Source organism: Trachurus trachurus (assembly GCF_905171665.1).
Source record: "Trachurus trachurus genome assembly, chromosome: 1".
Classification (NCBI taxonomy): domain Eukaryota; kingdom Metazoa; phylum Chordata; class Actinopteri; order Carangiformes; family Carangidae; genus Trachurus; species Trachurus trachurus.
In genome coordinates this window covers 15,005,547-15,027,343 of record NC_139891.1, presented here as the reverse complement: position 1 = coordinate 15,027,343, position 21,797 = coordinate 15,005,547, and the positions used below count along the sequence as shown (strand labels likewise).

At 41.1% G+C, this 21,797-nt stretch overlaps 1 protein-coding gene across 1 annotated transcript in view; it reads left to right on the top strand.

Moving 5' to 3' along the window:
* mast1a (microtubule associated serine/threonine kinase 1a) overlaps positions 1-21,797 on the top strand; it is a gene marked incomplete at both ends in the record, with an annotated part of 61,824 nt that overhangs the window by 27,712 nt on the left and 12,315 nt on the right. The window contains 15 exons of the mRNA XM_083988327.1: positions 142-234; positions 1,459-1,530; positions 2,076-2,148; positions 5,752-5,912; positions 7,775-7,850; positions 10,503-10,712; positions 10,810-10,911; positions 14,258-14,390; positions 16,049-16,116; positions 16,245-16,321; positions 17,768-17,976; positions 18,890-19,028; positions 19,407-19,539; positions 20,438-20,603; positions 21,292-21,393. Coding sequence (XP_083844453.1) covers positions 142-234; positions 1,459-1,530; positions 2,076-2,148; positions 5,752-5,912; positions 7,775-7,850; positions 10,503-10,712; positions 10,810-10,911; positions 14,258-14,390; positions 16,049-16,116; positions 16,245-16,321; positions 17,768-17,976; positions 18,890-19,028; positions 19,407-19,539; positions 20,438-20,603; positions 21,292-21,393 — 1,814 coding nt within the window. The remainder of the gene's footprint in view (positions 1-141; positions 235-1,458; positions 1,531-2,075; positions 2,149-5,751; positions 5,913-7,774; positions 7,851-10,502; positions 10,713-10,809; positions 10,912-14,257; positions 14,391-16,048; positions 16,117-16,244; positions 16,322-17,767; positions 17,977-18,889; positions 19,029-19,406; positions 19,540-20,437; positions 20,604-21,291; positions 21,394-21,797) is intronic.

The following is a 21,797-nucleotide window of genomic DNA, read 5'->3' as shown; positions in this document are numbered from 1 at the left end:
AGTATATTTATTAACCTGGGGGTCATTGTGTGTGTTTGTGTGTGTGTACCAGCTATCATCTGTCTGGTATCGATGGAGTCTTTACTGGAGATATGATAAAGACAAATATTGACGTGCTCTTTGTTCTCACGTGTGTTCTAGTTGCAGAACCAGCAACCGGAAAAGCCTCATCCTGACCAGTACGTCCCCCACCCTGCCTCGGCCACATTCTCCACTACCTGGACACATAGGTCAGTATATACAGACACTACACAGTAGATTAAAGAATTGATAAATTGATATACTATAAAATGAGTAAAAGTGTGATTAAGGTGATTAAAATAATACAGAAACCATACTCAGACAGTAGCAGAGTAGTGCACTTTCTGCTTCAGGTTTTCCTGAGTTTTACTTCTCTCAAGAGGACACAGTTGAGTATAGCAGCTGAAAACAGTTTTTAGAACATGAAATCCAGGTCAAAGTAGGCTTACAGTGACTCTGTGTTTTCTGTATGAAATCTTTTTTTTATTGTACTGTATATACACCTGAAAATACTCCCTCAAGAAGACAACTGATTATCAAAGTTGAAGATCTCTTTCAGTGACATAAATGCTTAAACAATGCTGCAGTGACATGGAGGTCTACTCTAGAGTGAGTCTGTAAACTGTGACGTGAGATACTAACTTACTTAACTATATTATATCACAACAGACAAAACATGCAACAAACCATCAATGATTAAAGGTATACATCTGTTTTTTTCTTGAGTTTTTTTTGACTAGAGGTTGTGTGAGGTAAACATGCAGAAATGTTAAATTACCTGCAGTATTCTATTCGACACACACCCAGTAAGGAAAGCAGACTTGGAGCGTTTGAGTTATTTGTATCTGTGCATGGGACCATGAGAAGAAATGTGTTTGAGACACTTTCCTTTTCACTACACTTTGTCAACCACAGAGCATATTCAGGTTCCTCAAAACTAGGTCTCTGAAACCAGGATGTGATGTTAACATTTGCCAGAATACAATTAGTGTGCTTGTTAACACAGTTATTGTATTAACAACACTTATGTAGTCATACCCCAGTTAACAACACAAGTTGTCAGTGGCCTACACTCGTTTTCAAGGTGCACAGCAGTCAGATATACTGACCATCACAGCAAACGATAAGAAGATTTCATACTGTGCAGCGAGCTCTGACAAATGCTGAATCATCTGAGGCCAAAGCACTGTCTGAGACAACCGAACCTGGGCTGCTATAAAAAAACAACTCTCTTTCAAGGGTTTCTGCTGCAGTATAAAATCAAATCAGGATCAAGGGTAAGATTTGGAAGTAGGAGGCACAGTGAGTGTAGTGAGTTTTTATTCTAACCATAACTGCTTTTTCTCTTTAAGTGATGGCCAAGTAAACCATTGAATAAAAAAAACTCACAGTGTGTGTTTTCTGCTATCTCCTGTCTGTATGTGTTTGTACAGGAAGCAGCCCATTGGACAGCCCGCGCAACTTCTCGCCAAGTGGACCTGCCCACTTTTCCTTTGCCTCCTCTCGAAGGTTGGCATCCCTCTGTTATGTACACAATAAGTCACACGAGTGACGTTACAAGAACAGCGCTAAGTAGATTATTGGATTATTTTTACACACACACACACACACACCCCGTCACACTGAGAGCTCTTCAGTGAACACAGACGCATGCTAAATCAAACTGCATGCCGTTGCCCTAGCCTTGTCCTAGGCTGAGTGTTTGTGTGTGTGTGTGTGTGTGTGTGTGGGGAAGAGGCATGACATCAGGCTGAGATGAATGAGGTGAGGTGTCAGGATTTTGCCCAAATGTGTGTCCCTCATCACTCTCTGAGAGGAAGTGTCAGACTGGTGGACAGCTGCAGAAGGCCTGAGGGAAGAGAGGAATAAAAGGAACGAAAGTATAATTGGATGAATTGGAAGCAGGGGAAGTTGATGGCATGGCTGTAGCGTAACTGTCCTTTGTGTTATGAAGTGGCTAAAATAGAAACTATTGGAGCGCTGCCTATGGAAAGACAGAGAAAAACAGTTTTCATTTTTTGGGGATCTAACGTATGTTACATATGTTTTCTCAGGGCTGATGGTCGTAGATGGTCCTTGGCTTCTCTGCCCTCCTCAGGATATGGCACCAATACACCCAGTTCAACGGTAAGTTTAAAAGGGAGAGGAAAGCTCCTCCCATGATTTCATCATTAAAAAATTCTGAACCACAGTCTGTGGTCCTTTTTATGCTAATTAACCCGAGGTAATTCGCATCCCACTATTACTAAATTAATGAGACTGATGAAATACTGAGTTTGACTTAAGTCAGTGTGGATCAGTCATGTCTAAAATCCAGTTCATTTAATTAAAGTGCCTTATGGAGTTTTTATGTGAAACTATTGGCAGGAAACTGTATCAGTATGTGTCATCGAATGAGATTTTACAGAAATGACTTCCAGGCTCATATCTTATATCTATGTCCATTGTTTTGTTTGTGTGTGATACTGTGTGAATGAGAAGTAAATGTAAAGCACTTTGTCTTATTTAGGTTATATAGCGCTGTGTAAGTCATCCACCATTCATAGGCAAGAAAAGCCTCTAATATCCACCTGATAGACTTCAGCTTAGGCAGTAGAGTTGGATGGCCATTAACTGCAAGGTCAGTGATTCGATTCAGTGAGACAATTAACTCTAATAATTAGAGTTAATTGTATAATGTTCCTATGGTCCTACGCTTCAAGACAAAAACCCGTTTTCTAAATCAATGTGACGTCACACATTCAAAGCCTACATCTGAGAGGAAGTGTGCGTTCACCTTTGTCTGTACCACAAGTGTATCTGCAACAATGGCTGCAACTTGCCTGCATCTGTCAGGCGTTATTACTGCAGCACCCTCTGTACTGGATCCTCTCTCGAATGAAGGATAAAGCTGACTGAGTTTGCCCTTGTAACACAAAACTTGTGGCTATCAAACTACACACCTCTGTTCAGCAGCAGTCTCCTGAGGAGTCCCCTGAGTTTCAATGAGAGGCTTCTCGTGCTGCTTTCAAAGAGAGATTCCTTCATCCTCCTCTTCTCCACTGCAATGACAAGTGAAAACTCATACCTTCTGTAGTTTACCAGAAAAACAGGACACAATAAAAGACACTAAAGTGTGGGATCTGCTTTTTCTTCTTTTGCTAATTTAGCTGCATGAATTATGAAATCAAGATTTTTCTTTTTCTTCCTAAATTGATGAGGTGGGTTTTGTATCCTGAATGCATGAATATGTATTTCACTCAAAGAATTTATTTGCATACATTTTCATGCATAAAATCGGCGTGTGCTATGCCGCATGTAAATTCCTGTTCTGAAGTTGCATCCTCTACTTTGGTTTTGCTCCGCTTTGAAAAGATGACACGCCACAGTGGCAGCTAAATGCCACGAGTACAGAGAGACGAGCACATGCTCCTGTGTTCTTTGCCGATTATTTAATAGCATTATAGTGCAGGAGAACATGCATCGCATATAAACCAGACCTAAAAATAACTAATCAGTTGCTAAGATATGATCGACCTGATTTATCCGCTAATGATGACTTGGCCTTTATGAAAAAAAAAGTGGAGCTGGGGTAATTGAAATGAAAAGTAACCAATTGGTCCTACTGCCATAGTTACAAACCAGTGTTTCTCTATCCAGATAAGGAGAGAGGGATGATGAAGAGCAAATACAAACACAGGTATAGATGGAAATGAAACATGTTTTGAAGCGGAGAGACAACAACAATGTCCACTTTTGCCTGAATGAAAGATGTTTGAGAGCAGAATACTCAGAGGGGAATGAACACTGCTGAGGTCCATTAGGTAAATAGTCCACATGAGAAATGGACCTTAATAAGTATGACTCTCAGTCGGTGGCAAGGTGTTGACTAATAATCCACTCCCTGTACACTGCTGTGCTATCCTGAACACTATCACTTCCTCTGCATCTTTGCTGCATTTCACACACCATTTCTTTCATTGCCTGTCTCTCAGCAGTACATATAGTAGAGACACACACTGTAGGCAACTGATTGATCTCTTTTTACCGTTGGATGAGGTCGAAAATGGTTTTCTCAGTTTCCCCAGTCTCCGCCCTCTTCCTTCCCCCCGTCCTGTCAGGTTTCAGTGCTCTGCTGGTTCTTACATGGGCCATTAATCGCTTGATTAGTTACAGCAGGACCCTTGCATACTGAACAGAGCAGATGAATGGAAGAGGTGTGTGCGTGTGTGTGTGTGGAGGAGTTTTGTGTATGAACTGAGCTAAAAAAGCTGCAGGGATAATCAAAGCTATAAACAGGAGTTAAGGCAGAGTTAAAGAGGGAACTAGTTTGAAGGGTGAAATTGCATTGCAGATTGCAGTTCTATTTCCCCTTTATTTTCTAAATGTATTCCCTTTATTCACAATTTCAGATTTTATTTATGACCCAGTCTTGCACAGAAGAATACCCTGCACTCTGCTTTTGCCCGGCCTGTGTCGGAGTGTGTGGGATATTTTTCTTTGCCAGACTCATCTGACACTGTCCAACACACCTGCACCTGAGAGATGTGGCTGTGCAAACACCTGCAATGAAAAAAAAATAATGTATTTGATGTATTAAACATCTATTAATAATCAGTTGGGCAACTGTAATTGTTAGTGAGAAAGGCGTTGATTTTCACAATCTTTAATTTCTTTAATCAGATTGTATCTGCACACTACTATAACAGACAAGTGTTGATGTGGATGGTGTTATATTAAGAGAAAGCATGCGTTCCATTTTCTGTGTCTTAAACGATGTCTTTCCTCGGTTCCTGTCTCCTTGCCTCTTCAGTGGGCAGGACTAAGATCCAAGTGAAGATAATCTGCATGCAATTAAGTGAATTGAGACGCTCACTGTGACGGCATGAAAGGAGCAAGACTGATATGAAACATTTTCATCATTTTTCATCTGTGACAGCCATCTTATCCAATGGCATTTTCCTCCATCTATGAGCGTTCTTCATCTCCAGGGAATTTCTTAATTGATTCTGTAGACGGGACCTGCTGCATTCACAACATCATCACTTCAGCGCCTTTCTGCAGCTTGCAAGTGGCTGAGGCCTGAATGGAGTTTCTAATGGATTTTTATAGCAGAAATCGTTGTGTGGCCAAAGCCAACCATGATGTCCCATTGGGAGATGTGTTCATTAAGCCTCCCATTGATCCAGGCTGGTTTTTTCCCTCCTGTGCTGAAGAAAAGTCTTTTGTTTAAGACCGAATAGCACTGCCGTTAACCCCCCGAGGCGCCAGACACTTAAGGCAGCAGTCAACTTTTACTTGCAGTGACTCTTTCATTCCCTGCAGTCTTTTTCCTCTGTTTTTCAGTCCAGATTATTCCGTTTTCACCCTCCTACACCAACTCCTTCTGGATATTTTCCTTGTTTCTCCACCTCTCTCTTTTCCTTCCTTGTTCTTCTAACTTAGTCGCTTCTTTGCTTCAGTTGTTTCCACCCACTCACCTCATCGTACACCTTGTCCAGTCTTCGTCTCTTCTCTTCTCTTCTCTTCTCTTCTCTTCTCTTCTCTTCTCTTCTCTTCTCTTCTCTTCTCTTCTCTTCTCTTCTCTTCTCTTCTCTTCTCTTCTCTTCTCTGATGTCCTTTTCTCCATCACTGGGTACTGTACCTGTTTTTATACCTATTGAGGCTGCAGCTGCGACCAAGGCTTAAAAAAAATCCTAACAAAGAGCAGTTCACTTTTTAACCTTGTCTGTTTTTCACGTCTCTCTCCAGTCATCCAGCTCGTCCCAGGAGCGTCTGCACCAGCTGCCCTTCCAGCCGACCATGGACGAGCTGCATTTCCTGTCCAAGCACTTTGGCAGCACGGAGAGCATCACAGATGATGACGGGGGCCGACGTTCGCCACATGTCCGCCCTCGCTCTCGGAGTCTCAGGTGAGAGTGCTGCAGGTCATGGGCAAAAGACAGTTTTAGCAAATGAGGACCCCCCTTACACCAGGCATCTAGCCCACTTTGATTCATGCAATTTGCTCCCTGACTGTCTCATGTAAGGACTCTGCTATTGTTTTCTATTGTGACTGGAGCATCTGTGATAAAAGTACAACATGTCTGTGATTGAATAGTTAAATGATCGCGTTTCAGTGTCGCAGAGGAAATTAAGATAATTTCAAAATATTCCAACTTTTCCCAAAGCCCCGTTATTAGTAGTTGATTTGTGAGGATTTACTGCTGAAGAAAAATACACAAAGGTGACTGCAGTTCAGCGTGTGCAGCTGATAGTAAAGTACATTGTCATTTATTTCCAGCACAAGCCTTTTTGTTGCTTATCTTGTATAATTCACCGGTGTGTACTGTATATCGTGTGTGTGTGTGTGTCAGCACTGCTGAACAGTTCATTCTCTGCTGCCGCTGTTCAGTGACGATATAGACTCGGTGTTTAAGTCGTTGTTACAGACAATTTATTTTTCTAGGATTTCTAAACATTTCCAGGAAAGATTGATCAACACAATATTTCTTATTCATGTAGATCGATACATAGTGCATAACATTTACTAAAGGTTTCTCTTCAACCAGATGTGAAAATGTGTTTCCTTTGTGTCTGGATTTGCTACCATCATATCGTTCTCTCACACTTATGTTATTAGCAGTAGTGTACTAGTGTAAGTAGAAGTACGTATACCACGTTATAAAGTATTCAATTGCAAGTACATTACCATCAAGTGAAAATACACTTGTCTCCAAATGAGATTGTTCAAAACTAAAGACAACATCAGTGTTGTTATCCTTAGACTATATACTACTGAATAAGTCCAGGCCACAGAATCATTATTTTAAAACAGTTGAGATAATCATGTTTTGTGTGTGAAATCTATTCACACACAAAACATGAGTTTAGATGACATGAGTAGAGTTGAAAAATAAAAGGACACACATGCAGGGTGAGGGTGTTTTACACTGTTATTATATCAGTATCAGTCCACCCTCCAGTGCTTTCAGCATCTCTAGAGTGCAGCAGTTTCTCTATTAGCAGGAGTCTCTGGTGTACACTCCCTCCAACCACACCTACTATTATTATAGCCACCCCTCTGGATGCAACATGCCCTAACTACATACGACACGTCACTACTTATCAGTATTCAGTTTCTGTCTTGGGCTCCTCCGTGGTCGGTGGCCTAGATAAAATCCTATCTTGTGGCTTCAATATGCTGAATGCCTTTATTGTTCACCTGAAATTCCTCATTATCGCTGCCCATATCACATCGTTGTGTTGTGATGCTAAACTGTGATGCGTTTGGCCATAAGACACGAGATTTTCTTCTGTGTTGCTGTGAAATAACTATATTTATAATAATAGTAATAATAATAATAATAATAATAATAATAATAATAATAATAGTAATGATGCTGCTTTTTGTGCTTTTTTTTGTCTTAGACTCATATCTGTTCTACTTTGCCTCATGTCTGTGCATGTGTGTGTAGGAGAGCATACATGTGATTCTTCATGTATTTATGCGTGATTCTGACATCTGTGTCTTGCTTGTGACGGAGGAGTGTGGCATGACATGCAGGAAGACGCCAGATCCATTAGAGAAACCGAGTGCTGAATATCTGATCGGTCGATTAGCATAATGTACAGACAGGATGGACATGATGGGAAGCAGTGAATTATTTCTCCATTCAAGTGAAGAATGCAGAATTTCATCTCCACATCTCACCAGCTGCCTCCCCTCACACTCTGGTTTGCTTAGCCAGTGCTGTATATTACTCTGCCACTCTCTGTGTTTGTCTCTCTTCAGCCCGGGGCGCTCTCCATCCTGCTATGACAATGAAATAGTGATGATGAACCATGTCTACAAGGAGCGCTTCCCCAAGGTCAGCCTCACATAAACAAACACAAGTATAAACTGTGCATGCACACACACATACAAAGTACATAAACACGCAAATGTGCATACAGAAAATGACCACCTCTTTAGCTACACTAAGTGTCAATTATATATAAAGTAGTTATCCAGTCAACTGTTTATTTTCGGGAAGTAGATCTTTCCATTAAGTAGCTGATGATATGTTAGGAAAGTCTAATATACAAGCCTCAAATTATTCTGCAGAACACATTTTATTTTTTAACAGTAAAATGCAAAATCCTTTCAGTGCTGCTGAAAAGTAAACTCAGATATGAGCAGATATATGTGTCAATAGAAACTGAATTTGAAAGTTTTCTATCCAAACTCCTCACCTTGGATTACTGCATTCAAAAGGACAAAGTTGTTGTCAGCAGCAGCAGAGTAATATTTCTTCACAGAAGGATAAACCTTCAACATTAAATTGGTCATAATCTGTTGAATTCATATGACCATGAAGACAGCAGGACGTCAGTTGAAATACTTCATGATCCTTGACTTCACTAGGATCCCGTGTAAGAGCAGACAACGGTCTTGAAACAAGTTTGCAGGGACCTTTGTCAGAGAAGCAGACTAATTCTTGCTACAGCAGAAAACAAATGAAGAAAACTTGAATCTCTTGTATAGGACACTAACGCTGGCGGTATTGTAGCGGGATGGTTGGAGATTTTGAAGATATGACAGGCTGCCATTTTGGATCAGTTTGGACCACATGCAAAATTATACGAGTCAGCACGAGAATGCTGTAAGGCAAGGCAATTTTATTTGTGCAGTATAGCCCATTTTTACGAACAGTTTGTCTCAAAGGGCTTTACATGGCGTCATAACAACATCCTCTGCCCTTAGACCTTCACATTGACTGAGGAAAAACTCCCCGAAACCCCTTTAACAGGGAAAAATTGGAGAAACCTCAGGGTGAGCATAGTCATATTTGGAGATTTATAAAGCCTTCAGAAACATCTGGTAGTAATGAAGTTTCATGAAGAATGAACCAGCTAAAAGAGCTCACCCTATGATCTAAGAAATAATCTTTAACATAATTATTTCCCTTCAATGAGGGGCAGCTCAGTGATGGGTATACTGATCATCATTCAGGCAGCATTATCAGCCCTGCTTGCAGACACTGACAAGTGACACTGAAGCAGTATAGGCAGCCATGGAGAGCTAACACAAAGCCAAGAAATCTGGTGTAGTTGGAGATAAGCAACAGATCCCAGCGCTGGCTCCCGGAGGACACATACTAGTCGTACACATTTTGATTTCACAGCACACAGTTTTTCCTAGAAATGTCTCTCATGCATCTTGGGATTACATACATGATTTGTTGCAAACGTTATAGCGCCGACCACCAGGTGTGTTCAAGTGGACTGAGAGATGGATCCCTGTCAGAGCTCTGCCACTGATAATGTTGTTTACTGTACCATTCTTGTCAAGCTGTTGATACTGTGGTATGTGAAAACCCAGGAGGTAAGATGCTTCTCTGTCGCTGATCATACGTACAAAATATATTAGATCATAATCCTGCTCAAACTGTAACTCAAGCTCTTAAACACGTCTGGATGCGCGCTGAGACTCTATACTGAGACATGATTTATGTCTGTGAGAGGCAACTACTTCTGTGACCAAGTGTGCTAGAAAATGTATGTCAGTCTGCAGACAGGTGTTCTCAAACACACACACACACACACACACACACACACACACACACACACACACACACACACACACACACACCATCATGTTGTTTTCATTCACAGTGATGCATTGTGAAGCCGTATTAATGAATCTACCCACATACTATTGCACCCTTCCCAGGTTTGTGAATGAACGATCAGCTTCACTATATAAAGAATCATCACTGGCAGCCTCATGCCTGAAATAAGCTCCTGTCGAGAGCGTTTAATGGAAACTTAATGGAGCCTAAACAGAAGTGACTATAACTGCAGCAGATTTTGTCAACACCCTTTAGACTCCTTCAAGTTCTTCTGAAAAGACCATTTCAATCTAGATTGCATTTTCCATGTGCCGTTTACTGCTGCAGAGTCATCAGGTGAAGTTCAGCTATTCTACCTAACCCTATACCTACAGAAACAGTGGTGAGTACTTGAGTGCTCACTGCTGTATAACAGCAGTAGGTTCTGAACATTTAACACCTAGAAAATGTGCATGGGTGTTACAGTACTTTTTTTTGAATCGCTAATGCATCAGTCCGCTAATACGCAGAAGGGACAGCGAGAGGTTAGTCTCAATTGCACCAATTATACCATTACACCTTCACAAAATCATCAGCGCAGAATGCATAAAACATGAAGTTGTCAGTGATAGAAAGCACTGAAGGTATCCTACCTTGGATTTTGCAGCCCAAGGAGTAAATGTGATAACACCCCTGATTTTCTGAGGATCTGTGCTGTGAAATGCGACAAATCTTGTACATAGTAAAAAAAAAAGGCCACCATGCATCACAATGGCACGAGACGGAGGTGTGTTATTTATATACTATACTGTATGAACAATTAGCTGAGTACAGTTTATTGAAGTCTGTGAGAGGTGATTACATTGTTCTCTCAAAACCACTTTGGCAACTTGACAATAACCGAGTGTTAACCACATTCTTTTCAATCAGGCCACGGCTCAGATGGAGGAGAGGCTGGCGGAGTTCATCCACAGCTACTCCCCCGAGAGTGTTCTGCCACTGGCTGACGGGGTCCTCAGCTTCATCCACCACCAGGTAGCTGAGCTGGCCAGAGACTGCCTGACCAAATCGCGCGAGGGCCTCATCACCAGCGTCTACTTCTGCGAGCTGCAGGAGAACCTGGAGAAGCTGCTGAATGATGTGAGTTGCGGATGAGGACAGAGGGAATGAAGAGGTGACGTCTCTTTGCTGAAGCTCACAGAGTGATCTGATCTGTCTCTCTGTCTGTCCACATCAGGCTTATGAGCGCTCAGAGAGTTCGGAGCTCACCTTCGCCATCGAGCTGGTCAAAAAGCTCTTCATCATCATATCTCGTCCCGCCAGGCTCCTCGAGTGTTTGGTGAGTTTAACACCGCTGTCAGATCACATGGTCTGCAGTTTCTCAAACAGCTCTTCAAGTAGAATCCAGAGTTTCTCAGAGATGCTCAACACAGACACTAATGCGGATTCACCACATGAGCATTTTTGAATGAAGTGACAAGGTGTTTTTACTAAGGTCCTTTTTCCATCCTGAGTATGTTCTCCTTCATCTGCTGCGAGCGACACCAGTCCTCCCACATGGAGATGGAAGGTCGACTCCTGAACGCTGAAATAGCATTAAAGAGTGAGCAAAAGTGGGGCAGGCAGTCTACTCTACTGTGCATTCAAGCTGAAGTGATGAAACACAGGTTTAGCATATCTAAGCTTTGCATTTCAAGTGTGTCACAGCAGGGAAGCTGTGCTGTCATTCTCAAAAGGTTCAGTTTAAGTTGTTGTTGTTTTTTTAATTGTCTTCATTGCATTTGTTTTACTTGTTCTTGTCATTGGGTGAAAATACAAAAAAAAAAACTTGTGTTTTTTATATAGTGTACTCTCATGGGAGTGATAAGGAGAAAAGAGTCTGAATGGATCTTACTCTCTAAACTGAATACCTGCTTGCCCCTTCAACAAAATGGCACAAATCTCTGCCTCAGATGTTTGCAATGTAGAAATCAAATTCCTTCAATTAGCACTAATTTCAGATGCCAATGCCCATGTTTCCTTTACTTTAAAGCCCTGGGATCCAGAAAAGAAACAATTCATTTATATATAAAAAAAAAAATAATAATAATAATAAATACCCCTTGTATTCATTGTTTAATGTAGAAAGATTCAAGGAATATTTTAGGGTGCTAAGCATCCCTTAGAAGAACTAGGAGGGATTTTACCTTGTCTGTTCAGCTCCAAGAAACACATCTACTGTATGTCATGTCTATGTATAAGAACATCTTTTATTTATGTGCACCAAGGGTTTTATCTCATAACATGCATTTTACTGTCACTTGTTGAAAGTCCACCAATCTTATACCTGCAGTCCAGTCGCTCCGAAAGGTGTGCTCCAGAGTTTTAATATTGTTTAGTAGAGAGAATATGCTTTACCATACACTGGATTCGTGAAGATTGTAGGAGGTGAGCTTTTAGGCTTCAGTCAGAGGTCTATGGAAAGTGTAGGAGCTAGCATTTCTGAGGCCTGATCCACACTTGGGACGAAAAGTCCCTAGATTTGTCTCTAGACCTGTCATTCAGTAATGAAACATGTGAAAGAGCCACCTACCAGCATCTTGAATCTGGAAGACCTGCAATCTACCTGATAACCCCATGTGGTCTGTTTAAGAACTGGGGTTTGTGTCATAACCAGAAGATGCAGAAAAGCAGAATCTCTATTCTTTACGTCCTCTCCTTTCTGCACTTGTGTTGCATTATGTTCATCGGCATTTAAAACCTGACTGTATGGATGCACTGTATTATACAGTGGAGGTCATGGTTTTGTTTAATCTGTGTCATTCAGTACATCAGACACGTTGCACAGCTCCACTGCAGCAGGATATGTGCTTATAGCCGCTGGGTATTTTTACAACTTAACTCTAAGTTGTAACATATTCTTTCCACCTCCACTCTCCTTCGTCTCTTCAGCAGCACATCAACTCAGCTGGGAGACCGAGCGGTGTCCTTGGCATGTTGATACATTCAAAACATAACTCGCCACTACTTACTTAGTGCCGTAATAACAAGGCTGTCTGTACACCTGCATATCAGCTCCCTGATTGATGATCCCCTGTGTATCCGTCATTGGCGTGGTCCCTCCTCCAGCACCCGTGGCTCATCTTTCTGTTGCCAAGGCGACAGTCAGAAGAGGTCGATAGGGTCAGGCAGGATCTGGAGGGGACTTTAGATCCTCATGGCCCTCAGGTCAGAGAGGAGAACACACACACACACACACACACACACACACACATACTCAGATAAGATGTTGCATCGTCCGTAGAGTTCATTTAGCATTCAAGTCAGTTGTGAGGTCTGATTTGGTGAAAATGTCACACAGTCCAGCAGGCTGTTAGCTGCACGAATATCATCCTGGAGCAGAGCAAGCGATCAGAGAAGCAGGTTAATGCCCTCATCTCCTCACTCTGTCTTTTCTCTCTGGTCCAGGGGAGCAGATATGAGAGAGCAGGGGAGGGAGGAAATGATCCTGGATGCCCCAGGCTCTGCTTTCTAATCAAAATGTTATTCCACCAACAGGAATGAAACTGAATCCCTCTGGACTATACAAAAGGGTTTTTCATTGGAAAAAAAGGGGATATTTTCAAGAAAGCAATTTAAAGTTGGGAGGTGTATTAACAGAGATTATGTTTGTTTGACAGCCCCATAGAGGTGTTTGGTCATAAAGTTCCAGCGGGCTGAAGTGAATTCTGGTTTTGTCATTATAAGTTGTTCACAATTTTTGAATTACTTTGTGTGTTGCAACATAATATGACACCAGTTCATTACAGCTCATCGTTTGTTAGCTCATATCTCATCCCATTGTTACTGCTAACCAGGAAGTTGGTACTTTTTTTCAGTTCCTAACCGTTGGCCTGGATAAAAACATTATCCAATACTGGAATTGATTGTCTCCTGTGTTATAAGCACACCTGCACCAGTATCATAGGAAGGTTTGTTGTGAGTCAAGAGGGTGATCACCTTATTTTTCCTTTCTTTTACCTTTTTTCTGAAACAATTTCCAGATGAATTGACTAGCAAAATGACAAAAAAAACAGAAATTCCACCTGGATTGGATGGAGAAATTTGAAGAAGCCATCTTAGGTTATGGGAACTTGTAATGAGAACTGATTCACTAGTTGTATTGATGAAACAGTCAATTAATTAAAATTAACTGACACTACAGTGGAATTAAATTGAGTTGCAGTTGCCCGAATACAAAGTATGTTGTTACTTACTGTCATTACAAATATATTCTCCTATTGCAATATGTCAGGTTCTTAATGATTAGCATCATTGTGGTCAAAGTAATCCTGAGAAGACCCGTCATAATAAGTTGGTCGCAGGTTAGCTGCAGCACTACGTCATTCCTTTTGTCATCATTCAGTGTCTTTAAACTATTTCTTGAACTGTCCTGAAAATTAAAGAATCAAGGAAGTATTGCATATTAGGTGTTTGTAATCTAGCACACTAAACAGTGCAGTGGTGACAAGTGTGTGTTGACAGGTGCTGATCTGTTTTATATCTTCAATTCAGGACATCATGCGACTCCATCACAAACCAATCTGCAGGTGTTAAAACTCTATTGTCGTGGACTTGTAGATAGATACTGTATGTAACAGTGCTGAGTGTGTGTGATAATTTTGCTGTGCTTTACGCATTTCACACATTCTTTCCCCGCATGACAGGAGTTCAACCCAGAAGAGTTTTACCATCTGCTGGAGGCGGCGGAGGACCACGCCAAGGAGGGACAACTGATGAAGGCAGACATCCCTCGGTACATCATCAGCCAACTGGGTCTGACCAGAGACCCTCTGGAGGGTAAGAGAAAAAGAACGGAAAGACATTAACACGCTGAATTGTGTTTGAGATGGCGGTGTGCAGCAACAGCAGCAGTGAGAGGATGGAGGAACTACATCACGTTTCTGATGTCTATCACAAATAAATGCCCATACATTCCTTCAGCAGTCATTACATGTAGCAGGGCGGTGCTCCTTATCACTCTACAAATTGCCTGGGAGTCATCTATCTATCCACTGTCTAATGGACATAGGCCGAGGGTACACCCAGGACAGGTCGCCAGTCTATCACAGGGCTGACATACAGAGATTATAATGCACACACTCACATTCACCCAAGCAGACACAGAGAGAACATGAAAACTCAAACCCTGAACCTTCATGCTGAGAGGCAACGGTGCTCACCACCGTGTCGTCCATGGGAGTCGTGATGTTTCTAAATTTTCTAGAGTATCAGAGTAATCCTGTGTTATATTTCTGTACAGCCGTGGGTACATTACAAACAGGAACTGCTAGTAGCTCATTTGACATTTGGTTCAAGGCTTCAAGAACAGCACTCAAGATGCAGCACTGACACTCTCCTCCTCCATTCATACACTGATATTTGAGTTGAAAACCTGGGGGCATATCAACCAAAAAAAATCTCAAGAATGTAAATAAAGCAGATCATTTAGAACTGGGTGAAGTAGTTTCCTCCTCTTTTTCTGAAGTCGGAGGCTGGGGGTGCACAGAGTCAGACTCTGAAAACCTGGGCTTTACTGGATGTTCAGGACGAGGATATTTATTGAGATGTAGAGTCGGGGTTGGAGGGATGATTTGCTGGCCGGTGGTGCTCTGGCATCGCTGTCTTTCATTACTCATCGTGGCTCAAACTCCCGCTCTGTATCTAATACATCACAAGCTGTTCATTAGCTGATGGGCTAAATGGTCCAGGAAAGACTATTCACTATTACCTGCCATGGTTTTATTTCTCATCTCATGAGAAATATGGGGCTGTTAGGACTTTTTCAGTTAATCTCTGCTAACAATGTGCCACTTGATATCTTGATCTTCCACTTTCTTTTGCACCGACATTGTCATGCAGACACAAATTCACAACCACGTCGCTGCTTACTGTCTACACTTTCACACTCGTTTCTTTTCTTGGTCCCTGGTAGAAACACTTGACAAAATGAGTTGTTTTTCAGACTCAAACAGAAACAGACAGAATATACCATTCACAGCTCAGTGACTTAATCTCACATTAAGTTAATATCTATTGAGCAGCGTTCTAAATGCTTTGTAGTGTTAATTATCGTTCAAGTATTTCCCTCCTTCCACAAAACAGAAGTAAAAACAGCGTATTCTGGCAGCTGTCACATACAGAACAAGAGTGTAAGAACAGGGAGAGCTAGCTGCTGGTGCTGCTCTAGGAGGGAGGAAAGTGAGGAGGAGGGAGCGCTAAAGGAGACAAGAAAAATTAATAGGAAGAAGCTATTTTAATTCTCGTGTTTTTCTCTTTGTGATCTTGGCCCTTCAGCTGTTTTGAAACTTGAATAGATGTTTTGTCAAAATTGTCTGAGCAGCTGCAAATTTCTTATCGGCTCACAGCAGTGTGGGAGGCTGGGTGTTTTAGCGTGAAAAGTGTCTCTACTCATTTTGACACCAGGTTTGGTTGTTAACTAACGGGTTTCTCAACAGAAATCGTGAGCCTCGACAGCTACGACAGTGAAGGTCCGCATACTCCGGAGACCGATGACTCAGCAGAGGTGAAGATCGAATAAAGCTAGACAGATCAGTGCATTCACATTAATGATGTTTATGTTTTTGACTGTTTAGCTTAAACCGCCTTGCTTGCCTTGTGCTGATCTGATTAAAATGTTGCATATTTCACCAGGGAAAGGGCAGAGCCATCAAGCCACCAAGTGAAGAAGACTTTCAGAGCATCAAACTGATCAGCAATGGAGCTTATGGGTGAGTAACAAACTCGTATTGGATTGATTCCTCACAGAAACCAGTGCAGATCCAATCAAACTTTTATATAGTAATAATAAATAATTTTACCCAAGGTCTTTTGACCTGATTCAGTGCAAATAATTTGCAATAATTTGCTATCACATTTTCATCACTGTGACAACTGAGCAAACACCATCAGCTGACACTGGATTGAAAGCTCCAGAAAAATCTATTAAATGGACCATGATCAAGATTTTATTCTCATGCCTTGGATGTGCTTGCACTATTCTTCTCTGTTTTAAGATTTTATTCTCAACATTATTCAATATTTTTCAAGTATGAGTCATATACAGTATTGGTTATGACGACACCACTGCTTACATCACCACAGAAATAACTTATTTCCATTGATGAAAACCAGCTGCCTTTCAGTGTAAGAAACCACTCTCTGATTATTGTTTTCCAGTGAGTTGGCTAAAACATGGCCAACCACTGATATGGTCATGTTATTGCTGAGCTAGGACATTGTGATGGAACAAACTCTCACCAGTTTTTAGCTAATTTGTTCTCTGTTTGTTTCAGAGGAGAGTGTCAGAGATGTTTGATGTTTGACACATAAGATTTGGAAAGACAAAAACAGAAATGATTTATTTCAACATGGGTGAAAAACAAAAAGAATGACGTGGGTATTTTGGGGTAAATGATGTACCGTAGAATTAATATTATGTCTTGATTGATTTAACATGGATGTTTATTTTTAGTTTGAGTTTTGTCCATTTGTTTCCAGAAATTGTCTTGTTATATTTTCCATGTTTATGATTAAGGATGGGATTACAAGGTTATCCCATGCTTTACGCGACATATTGGAAGATAAACTAACATTGACATCAAAAGCTGTTTTCCATTACCTCATCCTGCCGTAGAGAATAAAGAAAACACCAACATGCAGAAGGATTTAGAGACATAATTCAAAACTCATACCTGATGTGTTTTCAAAGACTTGTGATTTGAAAAAGATAAATGTAAAATCTCCTCAACAACATAAAAGCAACCAGCAGGGATTCATATTAACAATTAGCCTCTTCTTGGTCTTAATCAGTCAACATGCTGCATTTTAAAAGTTACTAAGTCATCTAAAGCTGGCTTAAGTAGAACAGAAAAGAAAACACTGTGGATGTCCAGCCTCCATTATTCCACCATTATCTACCAATGTGAAAGAAAAAGGATGCTTTTGAGGTACAGTAAGCTGCAAAAATTCAGTTCAGGATTTTAAAAAGCTCCGGGCTTCACATTTTGTGCCAGTGGATTTTGAGTCTCAAAATCTACTTTGATGTCCACTCAGTCATATCTAGGTTCATATCTGAAGGCGGATTGAATGACCCTTTTTTATTCTTGACCATTGTCTCATCATCACTACTGTCGCTTCCTCAGTGTCTCATCTCCTCTGTCTTGCCCTCGTTCTAGTGCCGTCTACCTAGTGCGGCACAGGGAGACACGTCAGCGCTTTGCCATGAAAAAGATCAACAAGCAGAATCTGATACTGAGGAACCAGATCCAGCAGGCGTTCGTAGAGCGAGACATCCTCACCTTCGCGGAGAACCCCTTTGTCGTCTCAATGTTCTGCTCCTTTGAAACGCGGCGGCACCTCTGCATGGTCATGGAATATGTAGAGGGTAAGGGAGTGAGGTTATGTTTACAGCAAACACCGACACTCAAATTGAAAAGATGTTTATGATTCATGTGGCCGCTGTGAATGGGCGATTTGGTCTTTTTCTGCTCTGTTTGCTCTTCATCTTTCTCTGTCAGGTATCTGAGCAAAAGGTGGTCGGATTTCTATGTTGTAAAATAACAACACTTTTCAACCTCTTCTTCAGACTCTTTTATTTCCTGACCCAGCATTTCTCTGCTACCCATTATAAAAATATTCACCACATCAGTAATTAGATTAGATAATTAGATCAGTCTAAATACTGTAGCCATGACTTTTCTGGTCTTCGATACTTTTTGCCTGTAGTGCTGGTGGTTATTGAACTTTGAGACTGAATTTAATTCCGAATCACATGCCAGTTAAACAAAGCTAATAATGTCATTTCACTGCTTTCTTCGGGATAGCTCCTGCGTCTAAAACCATATTTATGATGCAGTGTAATCACTGACTTACATTTCCAGAAGGGCAGAGTAGATTGAGCTGACTCTTATTTCACTATCACAATGATTTTCGATCATGAAAGTCAAACAAGGTCAGTAGAGTCTCATCTTCCCCTGTAGTTGGGTTGAATTTTCTGGAGGGCAGCTCAGGACAGTGTTGTGGCTCAGGTCGCAGCAGTTTGCTCTAAGTGTACTGATACACTGAGGCATGATGAGTGAGTGACTCATGTGATGACGCTGCCAAATGTATTGTAGAGGGCACAAAGACGGATACAGAGTATACAAAGAATAGAAATATTCATTCATTCATTCAGATTTCTATATGCATGACTCACATATTATGTTTATCCAGACTTTTCCATCCAGTTTTCCTGCCAAAACTGTAAAAGGCTGAATTTGCTCTTACTTGAACTGTACCTGGTGTTACTGTGTTTGTAGGTGGTGACTGTGCCACTTTGTTGAAGAACATCGGAGCTCTGCCCGTGGAGCTGGCAAGGATGTACTTTGCTGAGACTGTTTTAGCCCTGGAGTACCTGCACAACTATGGTATCGTCCACAGAGACCTCAAGCCGGACAAGTGAGTGTTTCAAGATGCATTTAGCATTTAGCAGCTAAAAAGCCAGTTTTTTCCCCTCAGGAGCTGGTAGAGACCAAAAACATACTGGACTTTGAATTCATGAGAGACATAATCCTACATAAATGCTGATGTTTTTCCATGTCTGCGTCATCTTTTATTAAGTGACTGTTTGCTAACTCTTTAATCATATAAAATTTATAAGCTGATAATATAGTTCTGCTGCCTCAGCTGGCTAGACGAATAGACTGATGCTGCTTTAAAATTCCCTTTGATGTCAAGGAAAACACACCTTACTCCATTAAATATGGATTGTATTGCCATGTACCAGGATTTGGCCCATTTAAATGTAGAAATGTCCTGTTTACTGTCTCTATATAGTCTCCTGATCACCTCCATGGGCCACATCAAACTCACAGACTTTGGCTTGTCAAAGATGGGTCTAATGAGCCTCACCACCAACCTTTACGAGGGACACATTGAGAAAGATGCCAGAGAGTTCCTGGACAAGCAGGTATGGCCCCTGTAACCTAGTATTGCGCCTCTTCTGCAGGTTTTCCAATATTAATTGCAGCACTTTACCATATTATAAAAGAAGAAAAGCTGCTGATAAGACACATTTTAATTAGCGACAGTATGAATGTGGTATGTGGTGCGCAGAATTAGTGAAACTGAAAGATACAGGATGTATGGTGGCTGAGCAACGACTGCTGTTCACTGCATTCTTTAGCCTTCTCCAGCCATGCGTGCCAACTGGCCAAGTCATCCGGCAAAATCAATGATCTCCAAATAAAGACGTTGCATTACACTGCTTCCTGTGTTGTCTGAATTAGCGATTCATTAATGCTCTCCATCTCCATCACAGTCCCATTTTGCAATTATAGTTATTGTTTATGGTCTGAATTAAACCAGTCGTAATCAGTCAGCTCACTGCTTGTGTTTTGCAGCTCTTCTGGGTGGAAGCAGGCATCTGTTTGTCTGCCAGTAATCAACTCACATCTGTGAGCAGGGCTTTGCTTTTTATGTGTCTATAGGAGGCTCTGATTTTGTGGAGTATTTCTCTATATTCCCTTTCAGATCCTGAACAGTATATATTTATCATTATTATCAGATTGAAACCATGAACACAGTGTGAAAATGATAAGACAGAATATAGTGGTGGCACATTTTGTTTCCATATCACTGCCTCGCCGAGTGTTAGAGGGACAGTTCATCCATATCACAAAAGACATATTTTTATGTAATTTAGTTCAAAGAGTAATTGAACTTTATTTTCTATAGTTTTTAAACTTTACACATCAAAAGGTCTCACCCCACTCTGAAACAACCAATTCTGGCGAGAAGCTTAAAGGTTTTAAATTCCATGCTTTTCTGGTTTGTCAGAGTGCTTAAACTAATCTTTACCTCCAAAGGTATGTGGGACCCCAGAGTACATCGCTCCAGAAGTGATTCTCCGTCAGGGCTATGGGAAGCCAGTGGATTGGTGGGCCATGGGTATCATCCTCTATGAGTTCCTGGTGGGCTGTGTGCCTTTCTTTGGAGACACTCCAGAGGAGCTGTTTGGACAGGTCATAACAGGTGAGAAAACGCTTTTAAACATACAGTGCTGTTCTTGCTAAAGAAACTGAACATTACCGGTCATGAAAAAAACGTTACTACACCAGAACAAAATTACAGAGTCCAGAAACAAACAGGTGTCTGCCTTTAGAGTCATGTTTTTCCTTCACATGCTTTCTCATTCTCCCTGTGTAGCCCACCTACTTGGCCCACTTGTGGCCCAAACGCGATTCTGCTACCAAAGTGGAAGTGTGGAATTGAGCAAAATAACAATAAATATAATAGTTCACCAGGCAAAAGCAAAAAAAAACAAAAAAAACACTGTGAAACAGATTCTGCAACAAAGAAGGGGTTTTATTCAAACACAAAAAACTACAATGAATTATTTACAGTGGAGCATGGGAAACTAAAATCTCACTAAAACAAGATAACCCAGAGAGAATATCAGTATGGACACAAACACACAACACAACAGTGCAGCACATAACACTATCCAATCCCTCAACGAAGAGATGAGGTTTGTGCTCTAGATACTTTCCCCCCATATTTAATATTTAATTCTCCACAAAAGAATTGAAGGTAGTTTGGAGTTTTGCAGCAGTTTGGAGTAGCCTAGCCTATATGTTCTCACATTGACACCTTCAAAAAGAGAAATGTCTCTGTTCATTGTGACCTGTTGTTCTGTCTTTGTTATCTTTGTCTCTGCTAGACGATATAGTTTGGCCAGATGGTGATGAAGCCTTGCCTGCAGATGCCCAGGATCTCATATCTGCTCTGCTGCAGACAAACCCTCTTGTGAGGTTGGGTACAGGTACTAATCTTGATATCAAACCTACTTTCTGGAGCCACTTGGCAATAAGACTGAGGAAGATTTTTTTTTTTTTTTTAACTGTTTTGGTAAATGTGCTCATTTACAGTACATTTCTTGTATATTATTAGATAAGCTAACAGTACCTGTTAGTTAGCTTAGCTGAGTTTGAAGAAGCAGGGAGAAACAACTAACTCAGCTCTGTCCAGAGGTGAAAAAAAAAAAAAAATCATACAAAAATTGAAGTGTAGAAACAGAAGATGTGGTTTTAAAGGGTTACATGCCGGACAGTTGCTTTATTGTACAGTTTTTTAGTTAAGCTAACTGTTTCCCAGCTGAAGCTTCATTTTCAAAGAGAGTAGTATTGAGCTTATTTTCTTAAAGGGACAGTATGTGAGATTTACCCC